General features: G+C 34.2%; 1 protein-coding gene and 1 pseudogene across 3 annotated transcripts in view; one reads left to right on the plus strand and one right to left on the minus strand.

Moving 5' to 3' along the window:
* Nucleotides 1-15,225: 15,225 nt before the first annotated feature.
* Nucleotides 15,226-21,474, minus strand: part of IL7 (interleukin 7) — a 54,736-nt gene continuing 48,487 nt past the window's right edge. Inside the window, exons 4-6 of one of the 3 annotated variants that reach the window (XM_032609925.1) lie at nt 20,823-20,954; nt 18,291-18,344; nt 15,226-16,260 (exon numbers count right to left, since the gene is read on the minus strand). In XM_032609925.1, the coding sequence (XP_032465816.1) occupies nt 16,141-16,260; nt 18,291-18,344; nt 20,823-20,954 (306 nt within the window). In that variant the 3' untranslated portion in view covers nt 15,226-16,140. The remainder of the gene's footprint in view (nt 16,261-18,290; nt 18,345-20,822; nt 20,955-21,474) is intronic. The other 2 variants (XM_032609927.1, XM_032609926.1) reach the window with 2 other exon arrangements.
* LOC116742775 overlaps nt 21,246-21,474 on the plus strand; it is a 131,851-nt pseudogene continuing 131,622 nt past the window's right edge.

Genomic DNA, 21,474 nt, shown 5'->3' on the forward strand with positions numbered 1-21,474 from the left:
TGTCAGCTTTTAAAGAAATTATTACTATTTTATTGAATTGAAATGTTTTATAACTTCAAAGCATTATAAATATGTTTCTTCACAAGATTTTTAAGGCATAGAAACATTCTCTTCATAGCCAATAAAATTTAGCAGTTGAAAACATTAGGGAAATCAAGGTTGATAGGAAACATTATGGATATTTCTAATTAGGTAATATACAGTTGAATGGCAGAAAGTATTTGTGATGAATACTTAGTGATTTAGATCATCATATTTAAAATTTTAAACAGGAGCTGTCTCTAGTGAAAATATCAGATTAGACATGTTTAATTTGCACTCAATTTTCCTTAGTCTAGAGGTGGACACTTCCTACCATGAGTAGAAGCTTAGGGAATGAAAAAATAGAATAGGTACATAGCTACAGAAAGTCAGCAGAACTCTTATGTCTTTATTAGCATTGCAGATATATGTATTTTTATATGCTAAGTATATTTTCAGTTTTTTAATGGTAAGTGTAATTTTAGTACTAAGATAGGTTGATTTTTTTCAACTGACTATGTTATTGCATAGAGCGGTGGAGAATCATTGAAACAAAGTTTATGGTAGCCACACTCATTTTTATTTTCATTTAGAAAATTTTTAGTTAAATATTATTGTCATGATATTCATTATTTTTATACAATTTTGCTTTTATATGTGAATTGCTTTTTTGCCACTAGAGGGTGCTTTTGGATAATTTATATTGCCAGCCTCCAGTTATTACTTGAAGGCCGCTCAGCAATAAGTATGATATTTTTTTGATAACGTGAAATTACAGAGATTTATAAGATGTAGTTTTTTGCTGTTTATTTCGTCGTGATTTTAATATCCCATATGTTTTTTGTTTGTTTGTTTTTAAGAAACCTAGTGTAGCTCATTTTGGGTACCAGCCTGGCAGTTTTTGATAGAAATATTTCATATTAACACCTCACATAATTTTGTTAGCAAAATTATGTATCTCAAACATATTACTTATGCACATTACCAAATAATTCTTGTACTATTACTTTAACATTTCATCTTAATTGTATAACAGTTACAGTCTCCTTTTAAGATGGGGATTTTTTAATTTCCTTCAATCAGCTAGTCTTAACATTATATCTAACATGCGCAAGTGACATCGATTTAGATAGGAGCTAAATAAGTGGTTAGACCAACTAATGTAAGATGCACAAAGCTAAAACTTTCCAAACAGTTAAAAAAATGCTTTACATGTTCTTAAATCTATGAAATGCGAGGAATCAAGAGATATAAGTAAAATGTGATTTAGTCCCTGTCTTGAAGTTGATAATTTATTTGGAAAAGCTGTTATATAAACAGACAATTACAACTTAGGACAAAAAGAAGGATTTTTAAAAATTGAAGTATAGTTGATTTACAGTGTTGTGAAAGGATTCATCTTAATGGAACTTTTCCTTATAGAAGTACCAACAAAATGCTTTATTAAGTTTTGAAGCTTCTTATCACAAGTCATACAGTTGACCATTTCCTATTTTCTTTTTTTTTCCTTCCTTGTCCCAATGCTTAGGAGAAAACTTGGTAGAATATAAGTGAGAGCTGCACCACCTTTTAGTGGGGAAAAGGCAAGTGGCAGTGGAGAAGGATATGTGTGTGGTGGGGTCTGTCAGAGCTGTAAAATGTGAACTATGTGGACTGTCCTGAGGACTGAGGAAAATCAGTACTGAGTAAAAGTTACTGAAAATTCCAGCTGTTCAATCTTATCTCACATAACTCTTCACTTTAACTTTCACTGTCCTTTTTTTCCCCTGTCCTTTTTTTTTCTTTTCTCCTCTCTTTGCTCCATTTCTATGCCTGTTTTGAATCTGCAACAATAAGGCCAGGGATAGGAGGCTGCCAGTGTTGGTGAGTAGATTATACTTGTCAATGAAATGCTGATTTTTACTCATCAAATCAGCGATTTTAAATTATAATAAAACTGAAAACCGTCTGGGGCATTAAGATAAATGTCCTTATCTACTGATGGCGGAGACATAAGTTGATGATACTTTTTGAAGAAGTGGACTAAATTTACTTTAAAAGCCTTAAAAATACACATGCCTCATAACCCAGTAATTTTATTTTTAAGATGTATTTCTTCTTGAAGGAGTAATCTAAAGAAAAATATGCAGAAGACATTTAATAGTACTACTATTTGTAGCAATAAAAATTAGTTAATAAAGCACTTTCAAATAATTTTTAATGGCATGATGAGGTTATGTTTTATTAGGACAAATAGCCTAAAATAGGGAATGTGTGTAAAATATGATTCCAGCTATATAAAAGATTGCACAAATAGGCTTGAAATATATTCCTTATCATATTTTCCTTGTTTCTACTAGGTATTTGTGATGTTACATATTCATAGAGTGTTCTGCCTATGTTTTCCTCTAAGAGTTTGATAGTTTCTGTCCTTACATTTAGGTCTTTAATCCATTTTGAGCTTATTTTTGTGTATGGTGTTAGGGAGTGATCTAATCTCATAGTTTTACATGTACCTGTCCAGTTTTCCCAGCACCAATTATTGAAGAGGCTGTCCTTTCTCCATTGTACATTCCTGCCTCCTTTATCAAAGATAAGGTGACCATATGTGCATGGGTTTATCTCTGGGTTTTCTATCCTGTTCCATTGATCTATCTTTCTGTTTTTGTGCCAGTACCATACTGTCTTGATTACTGTAGCTTTGTAGTATAGTCTGAAGTCAGGGAGCCTGATTCCTCCAGCTCCATTTTTCGTTCTCAAGATTGCTTTGGCTATTTGGGGTCTTTTGTGTTTCCATACAAATTGTAAAATTTTTAGTTCTAGTTCTGTGAAAAATGCCAGTGGTAGTTTGATAGGGATTGCATTGAATCTGTAGATTGCTTTGGGTAGTAGAGTCATTTTCACAATGTTGATTCTTCCAATCCCAGAACATGGTATATCTCTCCATCTGTTTGTATCATCTTTAATTTCTTTCATCAGTGTCTTATTTCTGCATACAGGTGTTTCGTCTCCTTAGGTAGATTTATTCCTGAATATTTTATTCTTTTTGTTGCAATGGTAAATGGGAGTGTTTTCTTGATTTCACTTTCAGATTTTTCATCATTAGTGTATAGGAATGCCAGAGATTTCTGTGCATTAATTTTGTATCCTGCTACTTTACCAAATTCATTGATTAGCTCTAGTAGTTTTCTGGTAGCATCTTTAGGATTCTCTATGTATAGTATCATGTCATCTGCAGACAGTGACAGCTTTACTTCTTCTTTTCTGATTTGGATTCCTTTTATTTCCTTTTCTTCTCTGATTGCTGTGGCTAAAACTTCCAAAACTATGTTGAATAAGAGTGGTGAGAGTGGGCAACCTTGTCTTGTTCCTGATCTTAGTGGTAATGCTTTCAGTTTTTCACCATTGAGGACTATGTTGGCTGTGGGTTTGTCATATATGGCCTTTATTATGTTGAGGAAAGTTCCCTCTATGCCTACTTTCTGCAGGATTTTTATCATAAATGGGTGTTGAATTTTGTTGAAAGCTTTCTCTGCATCTATTGAGATGATCATATGGTTTTTCTCCTTCAATTTGTTAATATGGTATATCACATTGATTGATATTTGTATATTAAATAATCCTTGCATTCCTGGAATAAACCTCACTTGATCATGGTGTATGATCCTTTTAATGTGCTGTTGGATTCTGTTTGCTAGTATTTTGTTGAGGATTTTTGCATCTATGTTCATCAGTGATATTGGCCTGTAGTTTTCTTTCTTTGTGACATCCTTGTCTGGTTTTGGTATCAGGGTGATGGTGGCCTCGTAGAAGGAATTTGGGAGTGTTCCTCCCTCTGCTATGTTTTGGAAGAGTTTGAGAAGGATAGGTGTTAGCTCTTCTCTAAATGTTTGATAGAATTCGGCTGTGAAGCCATTTGGTCCTGGACTTTGTTGGAAGATTTTTAATCACAGTTTCAATTTCAGTGCTTGTGATTGGTCTGTTCATATTTTCTATTTCTTCCTGATTCAGTCTTGGCAGGTTGTGCTTTTCTAAGAATTTGTCCATTTCTTCCACATTGTCCATTTTATTGGCATAGAGTTGCTTGTAGTAATCTCTCATGATCTTTTGTATTTCTGCAGTGTCAGTTGTTACTTCTCCTTTTTCATTTCTAATTCTATTGATTTGAGTCTTCTCCCTTTTTTTCTTGATGGGTCTGGCTAATGGTTTATCAATTTTTGTTTATCTTCTCAAAGAACCAGCTTTTAGTTTTATTGATCTTTGCTATCATTTCCTTCATTTCTTTTTCATTTATTTCTGATCTGATCTTTATGATTTCTTTCCTTCTGCTAACTTTGGGTTTGTTTTTTTTTGTTTGTTTTTCTTTCTCTAATTGCTTTAGGTGCAAGGTTAGGTTGTTTATTCGAGATGTTTCCTGTTTCTTAAGGTAGGATTGTATTGCTGTAAACTTCCCTCTTAGAACTGCTTTTGCTGCACCCCATAGGTTTTTGGTCGTCGTGTCTCCATTGTCATTTGTTTCTAGGTATTTTTTGATTTTCTCTTTGATTTCTTCAGTGATCACTTTGTTATTAAGTAGTGTATTGTTTAGCCTCCATGTGTTTGTATTTTTTACAGATCTTTTCCGGTAATTGATACCTAGTCTCATAGCACTGTGGTCGGAAAAGATACTTGAAACAATTTCAATTTTCTTAAATTTACCAAGGCTTGATTTGTGACCCAAGATATGATCTATCCTGGAGAATGTTCCATGAGCTCTTGAGAAAAATGTGTATTCTGTTGTTTTTGGATGGAATGTCCTATTAATATCAATTAAGTCCATCTTGTTTAATGTATCATTTAAAGCTTGTGTTTCCTTTTTTATTTTCATTTTGGATGATCTGTCCATTGGTGAAAGTGGGGTGTTAAAGTCCCCTACAATGAATGTGTTACTGTCAATTTCCCCTTTTATGGCTATTAGTATTTGCCTTATGTATTGAGGTGCTCCTGTGTTGGGTGCATAAATATTTGTAATTGTTATATCTTCTTCTTGGATTGATCCCTTGATCATTATGTAGTGTCCTTCTTTGTCTCTTCTAATAGTCTTTATTTTAAAGTCTATTTTGTGTGATATGAGAATTGCTACTCCAGCTTTCTTTTGGTTTCCATTTGCATGGAATATGTTTTTCCATCCCCTTACTTTCAGGGTGTATGTGTCTTTAGGTCTGAAGTGGGTCTCTTGTAGACAGCATATATATGGGTCTTTTTTTTTGTATCCATTCAGCCAGTCTTTGTCTTTTGGTGGGAGCATTTAATCCATTTACATTTAAGGTAATTTTGATACGTATGTTCCTATTCCCATTTTCTTAATTGTTTTGGGTTTGTTATTGTAGGTCTTTTCCTTCTCTTGTGTTTCTTGCCTAGAGAAGTTCCTTTAGCATTTGTTGTAAAGCTGGTTTGGTGGTGCTGAACTCTCTCAGCTTTTGCTTGTCTGTAAAGATTTTAATTTCTCCATCAAATCTGAATGAGATCCTTGCTGGGTAGAGTAATCTTCTTTTTTCTCCTTCATCACTTTAAATATGTCCTGCCAGTCCCTTCTGGCTTGCAGAGTTTCTGCTGCAAGATTACCTGTTAACCTTATGGGGATTCCCTTGTGTGTTATTTGTTGTTTTTCCCTTGCTGCTTTTAATATGTTTTCTTTGTATTTAATTTTTGACAGTTTGATTAATATGTATCTTGGCCTGTTTCTCCTTGGATTTATCCTGTATGGGACTCTCTGTGCTTCCTGGACTTGGTTAACTATTTCCTTTCACATATTAGGGAACTTTTCAGCTATAATCTCTTCAAATATTTTCTCAGTCCCTTTCTTTTTCTCTTCTTCTTCTGGAACCCCTATAATTTGAATGTTGGTGCATTTAATGTTGTCCCAGAGGTCTCTGAGACTGTCCTCAGTTCTTTTCATTCTTTTTTCTTTATTCTGCTCTGCAGTAGTTATTTCCACTATTTTATCTTCCAGGTCACTTATCCGTTCTTCTGCCTTGGTTATTCTGCTATTGATCCCATCTAGAGTATTTTTAATTTCATTTATTGTATTGTTCATCGTTGCTTGTTTCATCTTTAGTTCTTCTAGGTCCTTGTTAAATGTTTCTTGCATTTTCTCTATTTCCAAGATTTTGGATCATCTTTACTATCATTATTCTGAATTCTTTTTCAGTAGACTGCCTATTTCCTCTTCATTTGTTAGGTCTGGTGGGTTTTTATCTTGCTCCTTCAGCTGCGGTGTGTTTTTCTGTCTTCTTGTTTTGCTTATCTTACTGTGTTTGGGGTCTCCTTTTTGCAGGCTGAAGGTTCATAGTTCCCGTTGTTTTTGGTGTCTGTCCCCAGTGGCAAAAGTTGTTTCAGTGGGTTGTGTAGGCTTCCTGGTGGTGGGGACTAGTGCCTGTGTTCTGGTGGATGAGGCTGGATCTTGTCTTTCTGGTGGGCAGGTCCACATCTGGTGGTGTGTTTGGGGGTGTCTATGGACTTATTATGATTTTAGGCAGCCTCTCTGCTAATGGGTCTAGTTGTGTTCCTGTCTTGCTAGTTGTTTGGCATAGGGTGTCCATCACTGTAACTTGCTGGTCATTGAGAGAAGCTGGGTGGTGGTGTTGAGATGGAGATCTCTGAGAGATTTTTGCCATTTGATATTATGTGGAGCTGGGAGGTCTCTTGTGGACCAGTGTCCTGAAGTTGGCTCTCCCACGTCAGAGGCACAGCACTGACTCCTGGCTGCAAGCTATACAGACAAAATCTCACACAGAAGCATACACATGCACACTCACAAAAAGAGGAAAAGGGTAGAAAATAATAAATCTTGCTCTCAAAGTCCACCTCCTTAATTTGGGGTGATTCTTTGTCTATTCATGTATTCCACAGATGCAGGGTACATCAAGTTGATTGTGGAGATTTAATTCGCTTTTCCTGAGGCTGCTGGGAGAGATTTCCCTTTCTCTTCTTTGTTCGCACAGCTCCTGGGACTCAGCTTTGTATTTGGCCCTGCCTCTGCGTGTAGGTCGCCGAGGGCGTCTGTTCTTCACTCAGACGGACGGCGTTAAAGGAGCAGCTGATGCGGGGGCTCTCGCTCACTCAGGCCGGGGGGAGGGAGGGGTGCAGATACGGGGCGAGCCTGCGGCGGCAGAGGCCAGCAGGATGTTGCAGCAGCCTGCAGCGCGCCGTGCGCACAAACTGGATTTTGAGAAATGTATTTAAGTTAATGTAATTATATCCATCTGGCAGGGCTAATTTTAGGATTAGCAGTAATGTGTATAAAATCTTTGCCACAAGGTCTGACACTTAACTGGTTTTCAATAAATGATATAAATTACTTATTATATAATTTTGGATATATGTACATGTTATATGTTCCTCAAATAATTATTTAATTCCTATTATGTGCCAGGCACTATTCTAGGGGCAGTGAACAAAACAGTCAAAAGTCCCTGACCTTCCTCCATTCTAGTGGAGGAAGATTGAAAATAAAGAAGATAAATCAATAAGTATATGTTGTATTAGAATGTGATGAGTGCTATGGAGAAAAATGAAGCAGGGAAGAAACGGTTAGAATGAGATAGGAGGGAGAGTGGACATGAGTGGCAGTTTTAAGTAGGGTGTTGAAGGATGATGACAAAGTGACATTTGAGCGCACAACTTCAAGAGGGATGAACCCTTACTGTTTGTCCTTTTTGTTTACTGTGTTGAATTGTTTGTTGGATCGTTTCCCCTAATTTTAAGTGCTTTCTGTTAAGAGTATTTAATATCTTGAAGCATGCAGGTGGACAAGAGAGAAAAGAGTATTTCATGCGGAAGATAAAAAAGAACAAAGGCTCTGAGGTAGGACCCCTGGAAATATGGAATGGTGTGAGCAAGGAACAGAAGATTAGAAATTTAAGGTAGCCAGATTGTTCATGCTGTAGAAGCCACCAAAATGATTTTGGCTTACTCAGAATAAGATAGGAATAGGGAGTGACATGATCTGCCTTAAGCATATACTCTGAATATGTGTTCTTTGGCCCCTAAATGAATGAGAAATAAAAGGCAAAAGAAAATAGTCGTCACCCATTCTATCCTAAAATGTCCGTGTGTATCGATCAAATTAAGTTCTCTTAACACTCAGCTTCGTGAAAGAATTACATGATGCAATTTAGAGTTGAAACAAACTGAAACTTTCCAACCACACCTGAGTATAACAGAAAATGAGCTACTTCATCATTTCACAGGTTTCCATTCAGTAGAAATGAAGCCCTATTTGTTATTGACGCAGCTATTTTGTCTTACTTAGGGAGGCAAAGTTTAGTCATTAATTTTACCTTCTTAATATAGTACCTAATATTCATAAACTTATATTTCATTCTTCCTCATTCATCAATGTAAAATAATCTCAACATAACCTTCAAATGTGAGGAACAGAGATCCTTCTAAGATACCTTGAAAAGCAGGAGTGAGGGTTACTAAAAGATGCATGTGGACTAAAACTGGAAGGTCATTAGGTCCTGAGGAAGCTCTAAGTATTGGTCCATCTGCCAGCCTCTATGCTTCTCTTAGCTCATCTGTCCATTCTCTAATTGCCGATCTTCTTCACTCACTCCTGTGTACTTTTCTTGTTCTCCCATTCCTTAGCTTGCCAATGCCCAACTTAATAAAACCTTAAAACATTCTATTTCAGACTTAACTTTGGGTAAATTTATTTAGGATTGTGGCTCAAATTTCTGGAACAGAGCACCTGAACTAGTTCCTCTTCTCAAGCTATGTGACATAAATCACAGATCATTACCCAGTCTATCAATTAGTTGTACTTTGAGTAGATGCCCTATACCCTCTTCCCATTAGTTGGGATAGAGGCATGAGTTCACGTGGTTAAGAACAGAGTCACTTAGCAGAAGTCATGGGTGGTGCAGACTCCATTACAGGAGGCGTGGATATGTCAGGGAATGACTGACATGTTTAGAAAACAAGTATTTGTTTATATTTGTAATAGTCTTCAAACTAGCAAATTTGAAAACTGAAGTGAAATGTTTTATGTAGAAAATTTGTTAGTAACTCTTTATTAGTATTAATCTGGTGCAAAGATTCTCAATGGCAGTAGGGAGACAAACCTCTGGGAAATGCGTATCCAAATTTTCTGATGATATAGTGGAGTAATGTATAGTTTAAAAAAGCAAATTCATTGTATCTCTTACTTTCATAATACCTCAAAAAGTAAAGCTTGACAAAATCTTGGCTGGTTGGGGTTATGTTGAAGGTAAATTAAGAATTTAAAAAGTGATTTTAGAAGTTTCTACATTCATGGAGCACATGACTTCTATTTACAGATGACATGATTTTCTATGTAGAAAATCTCAAGGAATCTACCAAAAAACCTAGAACTTATAAGTTTAGTTCTAACAAGGTCATAGGATCCAAGGACAATATACAAAACTCAGTTAATCCTATATGGCAGCAATAAACAATAGGGATTTGAATTTTAAATACGATAGCATGCAGGCACATACACACACAAATAGTTATGCATAAATGTAACAGTATATGTGTATGCTGAAAACTATAAAGCACTGATGAAAGAACACAAAAATTAAGGATATATATACCGTGTTTATTAATTCAAAGAATAAACATAGCATAGATGTCAGTTCTCCCCAGTTGAATCAATGCAATCTCAATCAAAATTCCAGCAAGTTTTTGGGTTTTTTGGGGGGGAATGGAGTTTGTGGTTTGACGGCCTGATCCTAAAATGTATATGGAGAGGCAAAATAACTAGAATAGCCAAAACAATTCTGAAAAAGTAAAACTTGGAGGACTCATTCAACCCAATTTCTAGATATTATAAGGCCATAGTAATCAAGTCAGTGTGATTTTGTAGAAAAGATAGACATTTAGATCATTGGAACAGAATAGAGCATCCATAACTCAATCCACACAAAAACAGTCAACTGAAATTTACAAAAGCACAAAAGTAATTCAGTTGATAATGTATAGTCTTTTCAACAAATGGCAAATGATTGTCCATATGCAAAAAAATGAACCTTAATACACACCTTATATTCATACAGAGTGAAGTAAGTCAGAAAGAGAAAAACAAATATCGTATATTAATGCATATATGTGGAATCTGAAAAGTTTGGTATAGATGATTTTATTTACAAAGCAGAAATAGAGACACAGATGTAGAGAACAAATGTATGGATACCAAGGGGGAAGGGGGTGTGGGATGAACTGGGAGATTGGGATTGGCATATATATACTATAGATACTATGTATAAAATAGATAACTAATGAGAACCTACTATATAGCACAGGGAACTCTACTCAGTGCTCTGCGGTGACTTAAATGATAAGGAAATCCAAAAGAGGGGATATATGTCTACATATAGCTGATTCACTTTGCTGTACAGTAGAAACTAACACAATATTGTAAAGCAACTACACTCCAATAAAAAAAATAACTCAAAATTAGTTATAGACCTAACTGTAAAACATATGTCTCTAAAAACTTTTAGGACCGTAGTTTCAACTCTCTCTCTGGGACAGTTCAGCAATGGCTGGAGACATTTTTGATTGTCACTACTTGGAGAAGGATGCTCTTGGTGTCGAGTGAGTAGAGGCCAGGGATGCTGCTAAACATCCTACAATGTACAGCATAACCATACCCACAACAAATAATGCTAATTTTTTAGTTTGGATAAATGTACTATGGTTTTGTAAGATATTAGCATTAGAGGAAACTTGGTAAAGGGTATATGGGAACATGCTGTACTCTTTTTGTAACTCTTCTGTGCATCTGAAATTATTTCAAACTAAAAAGTAAAGCTTGTGTATCACTACTTTAGGGTAGCAGACTACTTCAAAGTCAAACATTTGGTAATTTCATAATTTATTTCTATGACAGCATCATGTACTATAGTTGAAGCATTCTGTTTTGATTTCTGTTGCAAAATGACTTGAATCCTTCAATGAAATTTATTAAATGTGTAAACATTGCCAGTATGTATTAAATGCTAAAATTTTTGAGACTAAGAAAATATTTTCAAAAGTCTTCTCTTAAAAGGGGGTCTTCTTTGATTATCTAACCTAAAATACTACCTCTTTTCACCAGTCTGTTTTTTTTTCTTTTCCATTAGAACTTGTTTTCTGTAGTAATTTTGTTTATTTATTGTTTACTGTTTCCTCTCCTAGAATATATGCTTCATGAAAGCACAGACTTTATTGTACCAATAGGATCAGGACCATCACATTAGAGATGGGTGCTTATAAGTAGTTGTTGAGTGAATGAATTATCTATTTGTGTTGCATCTTCCTGTTAAGTGGTCAGTATTTAAAAGTTGGAGCTTCTTCTTTAAACCCACTGGCTCTGAATATATTAGTCCCAACCCTAGTAATTTCCCCTGAGTGAAACTCTTTTCTAAGCAGAAAGATGTATTGGTCTACACACTTAAGATTTTTCACAGCAAAAGACAAATCCCTTTCCTCCTTTCTGTTGGGAAGGAGGCAAGGAGATGACAGAGTAAATAACTGTTGTTTTGTACTTTTCTGTCAGATCTTTCTGGTTCTACTAGAAGGCTTTTATCTCACCATATTGGATGCCCTGCAAACTAAGCTCCTTTTATTTGTGATAGTATTTGGACCACTGCCAGGACAATTTATTAGATTTTCTTCTGTTTAATTATTTTTTTTAAGTAAAATGCTCCTGTTAGAACCAGATTATTTCAGACATAAGAAAGTTTGTGATAAGCATCAAAGATGGAAATTGGCAAACACATGTCCACTTTCCACATGGTAGCATCTGGTGATTGAGTTATTTGCTGAGCTTAGCAGTGGAGACACAAACAAAGGAATTGTCAACCCCACCTGGGAACGTGTGAAAAGACTTCAGAAAGGATGGGACCCTTAGAATGAGCCTTGAAAGAAAAGGAATAAATCAGCATGCAACAGTAGCTAAACTTAAATTGTGAATATTGCCACTTGTCTACATTTTCTTCATTTTAAATGTGATAGAAAATTAATTCACCTTTAGGATGGTATCTTAAAGAACACTAACCAATCCCCCACTTAGAAAATTTCTTATACAGGAAAATGTACTTCTTTCTTACCATTTTGTAAGGAGAGGTAGAAAAACAAACTCCCAGTTTATTCCTAAATGAGAATAACCATTTTTGCATCTTTCTCAAATACTAGTTTTGTGGATCTAGATGAATACATATATTTTGATATCTAGACATTAAAAACTGTTGGGATTGGCAATTATCAATGTATCTACCTAGTTTGTTTCTCTTATTCTGTAAGATTTCCTATTAGGTCAGAATCAAGACTGAAAGATGTTTCACAACTAATAGCGTTTAGAAATCAAAGAAAGTTCCATTGAGATTGTGAGAAGATGACGTTGAGGGGTCATGTTCATTTAAATTAGTTATGTTTTAGGGCCTTATCTATCTTTAAGTAATCTGTATTATAAAAATGTATTTTCTGGATTATTTAAATAGGTTTTATTAATTAATTTACAATTCATCTTTATTAACTACCATATGCATGGCTTTATCCATTAGGTGCTGAAGGAAACAAAAGGTCATACATTCTTTCAGGGGAGAGAAAACATTTTAAACAACTGTGAATAGAAAAATTAATAATAATTGTATTTAAGATAAAGTAGTAAGAGGAACATGATCAAATAATAATGCACAATCCAGGCAATTAAGTTCTATGGGCAACTAAAGGAGGAAACATTAGCGTTAGAGGCAGACTTTTGAGATACTGCGTGTTCAGTTCCAGACCACCGCAATAAAGTGAGTCACGTGAATGTTTTTGGTTTCCCGGTGCATGTAAAAATTATGTTGACACTATCCTGTAGTCTAAAAAGTGTGCAGTAGCATTGTGTCTAAAAGAAAAAGCAATGTACATACCTTAATTAAATACTTTATTGTTAAAAAATGCTAAGCATCACCTGAGCTTTCAGTGAGTCATAATCTTTTTGCAATAGTAGCATCAAAAATCACAGATTACCATAACATATAATAATAATAAAAAAGTTTGAAATATTGCGAGATTCACCAAAATGTAACCAGAGACATGAGCAAATGCTGTTGCAAAAAATGGTACAGATAAACTTGTTTGACACAGGGTTGCCACAAATTTTCAATTTGTAAAAAACCCAGTATCTGTGAAGTGCAATAAAGCGAAGCACAATAAAACAAGTTCATCCCTTATCTACAACTATCATGGAAGTCACAGCAATTGAGAAGAAAGGAATTAAGATGCCCCTAGAAGTTTGAGGAGGATCTGAATAGAATTTGGAAGAACTTTCTAAGCAGTAAGAACATAATGACTAAAGGTATGAAGATTGCATTGACAGAGTACTATACAAACCGTAGAGTAGAAATGTGTGTTTCTGGAGAAATATTTACAGTAGATTTGATGAGATGTCCTTCTTAAACTGGCTGTCAATGAAAGAATGGCTTAAAGAAAAGAAATGCTTCTAATTGTAATAGAACTATCTTAATCCTGAAAGGAGTACTTCCTTCAGCAGATCCCTTTAAAGCTTATTTTAAAAGACTTCTAATGGAGTTCCTTTGTATAAAGCAATATTCCTCAAAGTGTGATAGGTTAATGGTTTTTACATAAAAGTGTTCTGTAGTCAAATTGTGGAAATGCTATGTTAGTGTTAAACTTTTTTAAAAAAAGCTTTATGAGTTTACAGAGTTTTAAATTACTTACATGAATTATGAGTCTCCAAGAGAAAATTATCTGACCTCAGAACTCTCTGGGGTTTTTATTATTATTATCATTATTTTTAATAATCAGTAAGTTTTAGTGTTTCTTGAGACAAAGTTTAGAAAACGCTGATTGAAAGCATCCACATACATATTTGAAAGAAAATGTTCATTGAGATAAAACAAGTCTAACAGGGGGATAGAAATAATAAAATAATATAGTATCCAAGGTCATTATTAACCAGCCTGCCTTGTCTTTACTTACCTTGCTAGTAGCTAGGAAACACAGAAGGGAAATATAACCATAAAAGCCTGGGTATTTTTTTCCAAGCATTTGACACACCATGCTGAATAAAAATTTTTGAGTACGAATTTTCTGTAAAATTCAATTCTATCATAAAGAAATGATAAAAATCAAGGTCAAAGGTTAAAATAAAATGGAAGAAAATTTTAATAACTTGTAATAAAGCATTTAAAAATATTGTTCCTTATTTTGCCACAATCACAGAATTTTTTCAACACTGTTGGGAACGTTACAGACAGCCTTCAAGGAAACATCTTAAAGAACAGTTTTAAGTTTCCCTTTAGAAATTTAAAATTTCACCATTTCATAGCTGATGGTTTACCAATAGCACCAGTTCATCAGGGTGGAAATGTACCACATAGTTGACCTGTTTAGTGGTGTAAGGAAGAATAGCCTATTTTGAAAAGTCCATCTGAAGAAAAAGCTTGCTAAGAATCATTTGCTCCTACAAAGTGTTAGTAAACTCCCTTTTCTGGAGTTAATAATGAAAACTAAATAGAAGACATAGCTGAGTCAACACCTCATTAATGGGGTAATCAGTGAATTCTATACAACAGTCTGTACAATTCTATACAGCTACCTGCACCAGTGAGGAAGAAACTCCGTATAGGTTGGGGAGAGTGAGAAAGAGATGCAGAGAGACAGACACGAACTGAGAGGAAGGTCTTACCTCCACACATTGAGGATGGCACCTGAGCATCGTCAGTAGATCAAATAAAGCCAGTCAGCTCTTAACCAGGTGGTGATGAGGCTGTGGTGGCTATTTTAGAACTTTTGGCTTGCCTAGAATAGTGTTTTCAGTTCCCTTTATAAGTAAGTGAAGACTGTTGGCAAACCTTTCTAAGCTGCATCTGGTATATACAAAAGTTTCTTTAAAAAGACTAAAATTTAACATGGGAAGTAAAGCAGTGTTCCTGTTCTTGTATAGTTTGGCGGTCCAGGTCTCATGTACATTCTCAATAATAAGAGAATAAAGGTTATATTTCAGTGAAAGAAATCAAATAGTGGTGCAGTATTAAAAATCTTGATCTTAAAAAATTCTGTTGGGGGAATTCCTGGGCGGTCCAGTGGTTAGGACTCTGCACTTCCACTGCAGGGGGCCCAGGTTCGATCCCTACTTGGGGACCTAAGATCCTGCAAGCGCATGGTACAGCCAAAAACCAAACAAACAAAACTCCTATTGGGATTCATTAAGTGAATCTGACAGTGTTAATACATAGGTCATTTATTATCAAAGGAGAAATGTTATCCAAAGTAAGCAATTGTAATACTGTATGAAAATATTTTTATATACAAATAGAGTGTCAAAATTAAATATATACATTCCATTAATTAAAAGCCCAACATATATTATTCTCTTAAAAATATAGTTCCCAAATTGCAAACTCATTTAGACAAATTTTATTACACATAAATGACAAAAGTAACTAAGTACTATGGTTTAGCATCCTTAGAACAGATGACTTTCTATTTTGTGAAATTATTCTTTATCTTCATTTTAAAACATCTGTTATATCATTTATTAAAGGCACTGTGTTATACATTCGTGTTTAATTACATCTCTCAATTATCTTGGATTCCTTTATGCTACTGCTTCTTTAAGCTGTGTGACTCTTGTTCTCATGGGCCTTATGCATATCTCACTGTAACTCTGAAACATTTCCAGCACAGATGACAATTTCCACTCTCATTGCAGTATGCTGATGCATAGTGGGCCATAAAATTATTTTGGTAATAATGAAATGTTAATTTTTAATCCTTGTAAACTTTATACATTTCACAGAATTTATATGTCTTCTGAAAATTTTAAACAGGTTTAAAAAGTATTATTGCAACTAATATCTTACATAGATTGTCTTACAAAAATCAGTTCAGAATTAATACCGATTCATATATGTCCTCATGCATGTGAAATAGTTTGTTGATTGCAGCGTTTGGTTTCCACTGCTTATGTCCATCTTCTAGCACTACAGTAAGGATTTCTCAATTGCCGTAATCCGTTTTTACCAGGATGCATTCAGTCACTTCCAGAAGGCATTTTACCCTGGAAAATTGCATAAGCAGATAGATTCTTGGAGGATACAAATAAAGCTCTTAAGTTTTTATATTGCCACTCCGTATTTTTCAATGTTCTTTAGCGCCCCTCAAAATTTTATTCCAACAAGTTTTTATCTTTTGTAGTAGTATCTTTAGGAAACACAGGTCATTCTGTTTTTTCTGTTCCTTTAAAGATTTATTCTCTTCCTAGAGAAATAATATAAAAAAAGTTTTTAAGTTCACATTTTTATAAAAATACACATTTTAAAATATTTAATCTTTAATATCCATTATGCTAGTTATACTAAAAATTTGGTTTAATTAAAAAGAATCTTGAATGATATTTTTTAAAACTATGGTTTCTAACTATAATTGTGATCATTGATGTGTAGGAAAGTCAAGGTTGTTGCGGTTTAAGATTTAGGATTAATTAAAGAGCTATGTTAGGTGGATGTCATTTTCACCACTGCAGCAGTGGACATAAAGAGTGCTATTTAAACTTTTGTGAGAAAGATTTGTACATTATTCAGTTGAGTTTTTTACAATGGAAAAAATGTTTTTATGGAAGGAATAATTAATACTGAAAATATTCCGTTTATTTTGTCAAAGATGATTAATAAGGACATACCTGATAAAGCTTGTTCCCTAGTCTTCCCTAGAGTATGGAAGATGCCTGCCTCATAAGCTAGTTTTCACTCCCTGACAAAAATCTTAATAAGGGCTACCTGTACAACCTACAGAAAGTGGAGAAAGAGATACCTCACACGGAAAAGACATATAAGAGAGTAGCTGTACATATACTCAGTTGTATTTCCGTGAGTCTCTGGGAAGTGGATTAGTACAGGGTTGAGTAATTTCTTCATTTAGATAACAACCAATTATTGGGTGTTTGCTAGGTCAGGTATTGTGCTCAGTGCTATACATACATTATTTCATTTTATCTACTTAATAATTATGAAATTGATGATTTCACCTTTCACATTTGGGGAAACCGAGATGTAAACAGGATAAATAAGCCGCCATGGTCACACATCAAGTAAATATAATGACTGGGTCTTAAGCTTGTTTGTCCTATTTTTAGTTTAATCACATTCAGATCTCTTTTAGCTATATATTTAGTAACAGTAACACATACCAGTTAAAAGATTAGAGGACAGATTTCAAAGATAAATATGAAGGAGAATTTCTCATATTCTTCTCTTTAATGAGGGTCCTAGGACATCTTTAAAAAGTACAAATTGAAGTTTATGTGACTAAGCAGGTTTGAAATACATAGATGTGAATATTTCATGACTTTTCTCAAAGATCAAGATTGAACATTCATTAAAAAGACAAAAAAACAAAGAACCGTGATTTTGCCTCTGTAATCCTGGGAGCACAGATGTTATCTCCTTTTTCTAAACTTTCTTTCTAAATTCCCTTAGCCAGAGGCCCTCAATGTATTTATTTATATTGCTCAGTTATTCATTTCAACTATTCCACTTCAGGTGGAATTCCTAGAGTTTCCTGAGTCCCAGGGTGTGCAGACTCACACTGCTTCTCTAAGAGGAATAAGGAATTTCCATATATATATATATAGTGGTCAAATAACATAATAACGGAAGTGTGAAAAAGGAATCTATCACTCTCATGAACCAGGTGTGTTCATTTTTCTATGTCTCATCCTAGTTAATATTTATATGATTGTAATGTATAATCAGATTTAATTAAATATTCTGACTTTTTCATTCATATTTTCTACATTGTAATATAATTTTGTGTAATAATCTAATAGAATGTGTGCAAGTATATATAAATATAGAATATTCAAATACTATTATACATATACAGTATATACTGTACAGTCTATACTAATAAAATAGGTATAAAATGGGTTCTCATTTTTAGTATGTATTTCTTTACTATAGTAACATTTTTTCATTGTATCTTGTTGTCTAGTTTATTTTCTCCTATATTGTTCATGTCCTTTGCTATTACCTACTGAGGTTTTAATTTTGTTTCTTTTTAAAAAATCAATACTCTGACTTTTTCCCTAGCTTCTTTAATTTTAAAATAGTGGTTTTTAAAAATTCAGTTTAAAGGGATCCAATTTCTAAGGGGTAACTCCCTTCTCCTTTTACCAACATTATAATGAATATTTTCAAAATCGAGCATATAAAAGGAAACAATTCAAAGAGAAATATTAAGGAATTAAGTTGAGTAAAAAGCTGATAAGAAAACTATACAATCACTCTTACCAAATTCTTAGTGGGTTGGGCTTCACCCAGGGAAGTTGATTTTCTTCCTTTACCCTTAAAAACCAAGTCATATTTACAATATTGATTATTAATCCTTTATTACTCCTTCCATTAATATAATTGCTAATTTTCATATTACTCTCAGCCCATCTAATCTGTTTGAATATCTACTCTAAATTATTTATTGTTAGTGTGGCAGAATACTAATTTCATTTAGAACTTGAATAAAAGGGAGAAGGGAGAAACAAGAGAGGTTAGTCTTCCGAATAACCTGGATGCATAATTTTGCAAATATGCCCAGCACTGTGTTAATTGCTGTGAGTTATGAAAAGCTAATATAGAAGGGTATACTAACAGAGACAAAAAATTAGAATTTTAATCAACATGAAAATAACATTAGCATTAAGTTGTTAAATCCTTAGCATAAATTTTATTAAGCTTTACCCATCAGAAGCAAAATGAGATAACTATAAAAAGCTTGTAGCATGCCTAACTCACGAAGAAAATTCAATATAGCTGACCATCTTTAACATCTTGCCTTCTCATTTCAAGAAAAATTTGGATTGTAGCAGGTTAATTTTGTAACATAATTTTATTTAATTTCAAGATTAGTTGATTTTGGAATATGGTAATCAATGCAAAGCTCAACACATGAGAGAAAGAATTGCAAATATACAGCATACCTATAACCTTTAACCCTTTCTAGGCCAAGAGGTGATATCGCTAGTTTGCTCTGCATTCTTTTCAGTTAAGCCCTGACTTGAAGCTTATGCACAACATAAGCCATTACTAAGTAACTGGATGTGTAAGCAACATGAAACGAACTTGCTATTCCTGCATTAGATAGTACAGTAGTCTCTCTGTATTTGTGGGAGATTGGTTACAGGACCCCAGTGGGTACCAAAATCCAAGGATGAATGCTCAGGTCTCTTATATAAAATAGCACTGAATTTGCATATAACCAGGCACATGCTCCTGTATACTTTAAATCATCTCTAGATTACTTACAATACTCAGTATAATGTAAATGCTATGTAAATAGTTGTAAACACAAAATAAATGCTGTGTAAATAGTTGTTGATGTGTCTTGACAAATTCGAGTTTTGCTTTTTGGAAATTTCTAGAGATTTTTTTCTGAATATTTTTGATCCACGGTTGAATCTGAGGATGCGAAACCCATGGATATGAAAGGCTGACTGTACTTTAAATCACTATAAATAAGGATTAAGAGATGGTAGGCTAGAATGTAAAGTCTTCATGAATCTTAAGCTTGGCCTTAAAGGATGCATAGAACAAGAGAGATCAGATTTACAGAAAAGAGAACAGTAGAAATTCCATATAAGGGACTAACATTAGTAAGGGGACAAGATTGGAAATAAGCTTGGCAAATCCACAACACCAAGAGGAGACTGGCTTGCATCAAGTAGATAATGTAATGATAAATGAAGTGGTCCAACTTATACGGTCCAATATATATTTTCATCACTGTCAGTAGGGCTCAAGGACAATCTTACCATTTTACCTTCTATGGGCAACTACGGGAGTAAAAATAATAATAATAATAGTAATTATAAAACATTTATTGAAACTTTTTAGTACTAAGCACTCTATATTATATCATTTTCACATCCTATAATGTAGGTACTATATTTTTCTCCACTTTGCAGATGAAGAAACTGTTGTCTAGTCTCAAGATAATGTCTTCCAAATTTTGTTTTATTGTTTATATTTCATGACCACTAGCAGTGAAGTAGGAAAAACTTAGCCCTATATTTATCAAAATTATTGAGGCAAAAAACTTGAAAGTTGTTGGACATAAATATGCCCAATTTTTATATACAAATATATTTGTTAAATACATTTGATTACCCATTTTATTGGCTATGAGTTCTTATAAGTGTGTACATATATGGATTAAAATTAAGACATTTTAGAAATAAAAATTTACCATTCCTCACCCAACTTATCACACTAGCCTCCTTGAAAGTTATTATGACAATAAAATTTATTATTTTCTTTTATTTATTTACTTTCCTTTTTTCTTTTCTTTTTTCTTTTTTTTCCTTTTTTTGCGGTATGCAGGCCTCTCACTGCTGTGGCCTCTCCCGTTGCAGAGCACAGGCTCTGGACGCACAGGCTCAGCGGCCATGGCTCATGGGCCTAGCCGCTCCGCAGCATGTGGGATCTTCCCGGACCGGGGCATGAACCCGCGTCCCCTGCATCGGCAGGCGGACTCTCAACCGCTGCGCCACCAGAGAAGCCCTATTTTTCTTTTTTAACTGAAGTATAGTTGACTTACAATGTTGCTTTCATTTATTTTTAGTACCTTTTTAAAAACAATTTCTTTGCCCTAGCCAAGAGATGAATAGGTATTTTACAGGTTGAGGCTTTCGTCTTCTAGAATTGAGTAAATGTATTTCAGTTTTCTTATAAGCACTTAGATTTCTATGCTAACGGATTTGATCATCAGAGAATGACAGTATCTTATCACTGGAGTTGTTTACATTTTTGTTCAAACAGTCCTCAGCTTACCTTGTTGGTGCAGTTCAACAGTGTTAATGTGCCCTGTGAAACTGTTGATAGGTGAAGATTGAAATCGTCACTGATATTCATTTTAAGGAATTGCTTCAACTTTCGAGCAGCACGATATAAAAACGAAGCTTCCTATTACAGAAAAAACATCAGAAAGGCTGTTTCAAATAAAATATTAAGAAGTGATAAGCTTTCCTAAGGAGCCTAAGGCCAGAACTGTATTGCTAAGTAACACCCCACCTCCACCCCAGTTTTCTTCTATTCCAGTTAATCGCATGACTGAAGAGCAACTAGACTGAAACTGTTTAGCTCCCAGGTGACAGCCTAAAGTGTCTAGAACCCAGTTTAGTGATTATCTGACTTTTTAAAGTCTCTTTTCTTTGCTATGTGTGATCTTATCGCTTATGAGTGAACATATAACAAGTTTATTCAATTTTAAACAATATAACTAAAGGAGAGGTCTTCTGGAAGCAATAATAGTGAAAGGTATGTGTGACTTTTCTTATTGTTATTATTTTTGCCCTTTTTGAGCTATGGACAAATAGCTGGCAATAAGAAAATAAAGGGCCTATTCACCTAAAACAAGTTTTTCAAATATTTAATGTAAGAAATTTTAAAAAAAGCAGAATTTATGGATATACTCTTAAATGCC

This window comes from Phocoena sinus, chromosome 17 (assembly GCF_008692025.1).
Source record: "Phocoena sinus isolate mPhoSin1 chromosome 17, mPhoSin1.pri, whole genome shotgun sequence".
NCBI classification, from domain to species: Eukaryota; Metazoa; Chordata; class Mammalia; order Artiodactyla; family Phocoenidae; genus Phocoena; species Phocoena sinus.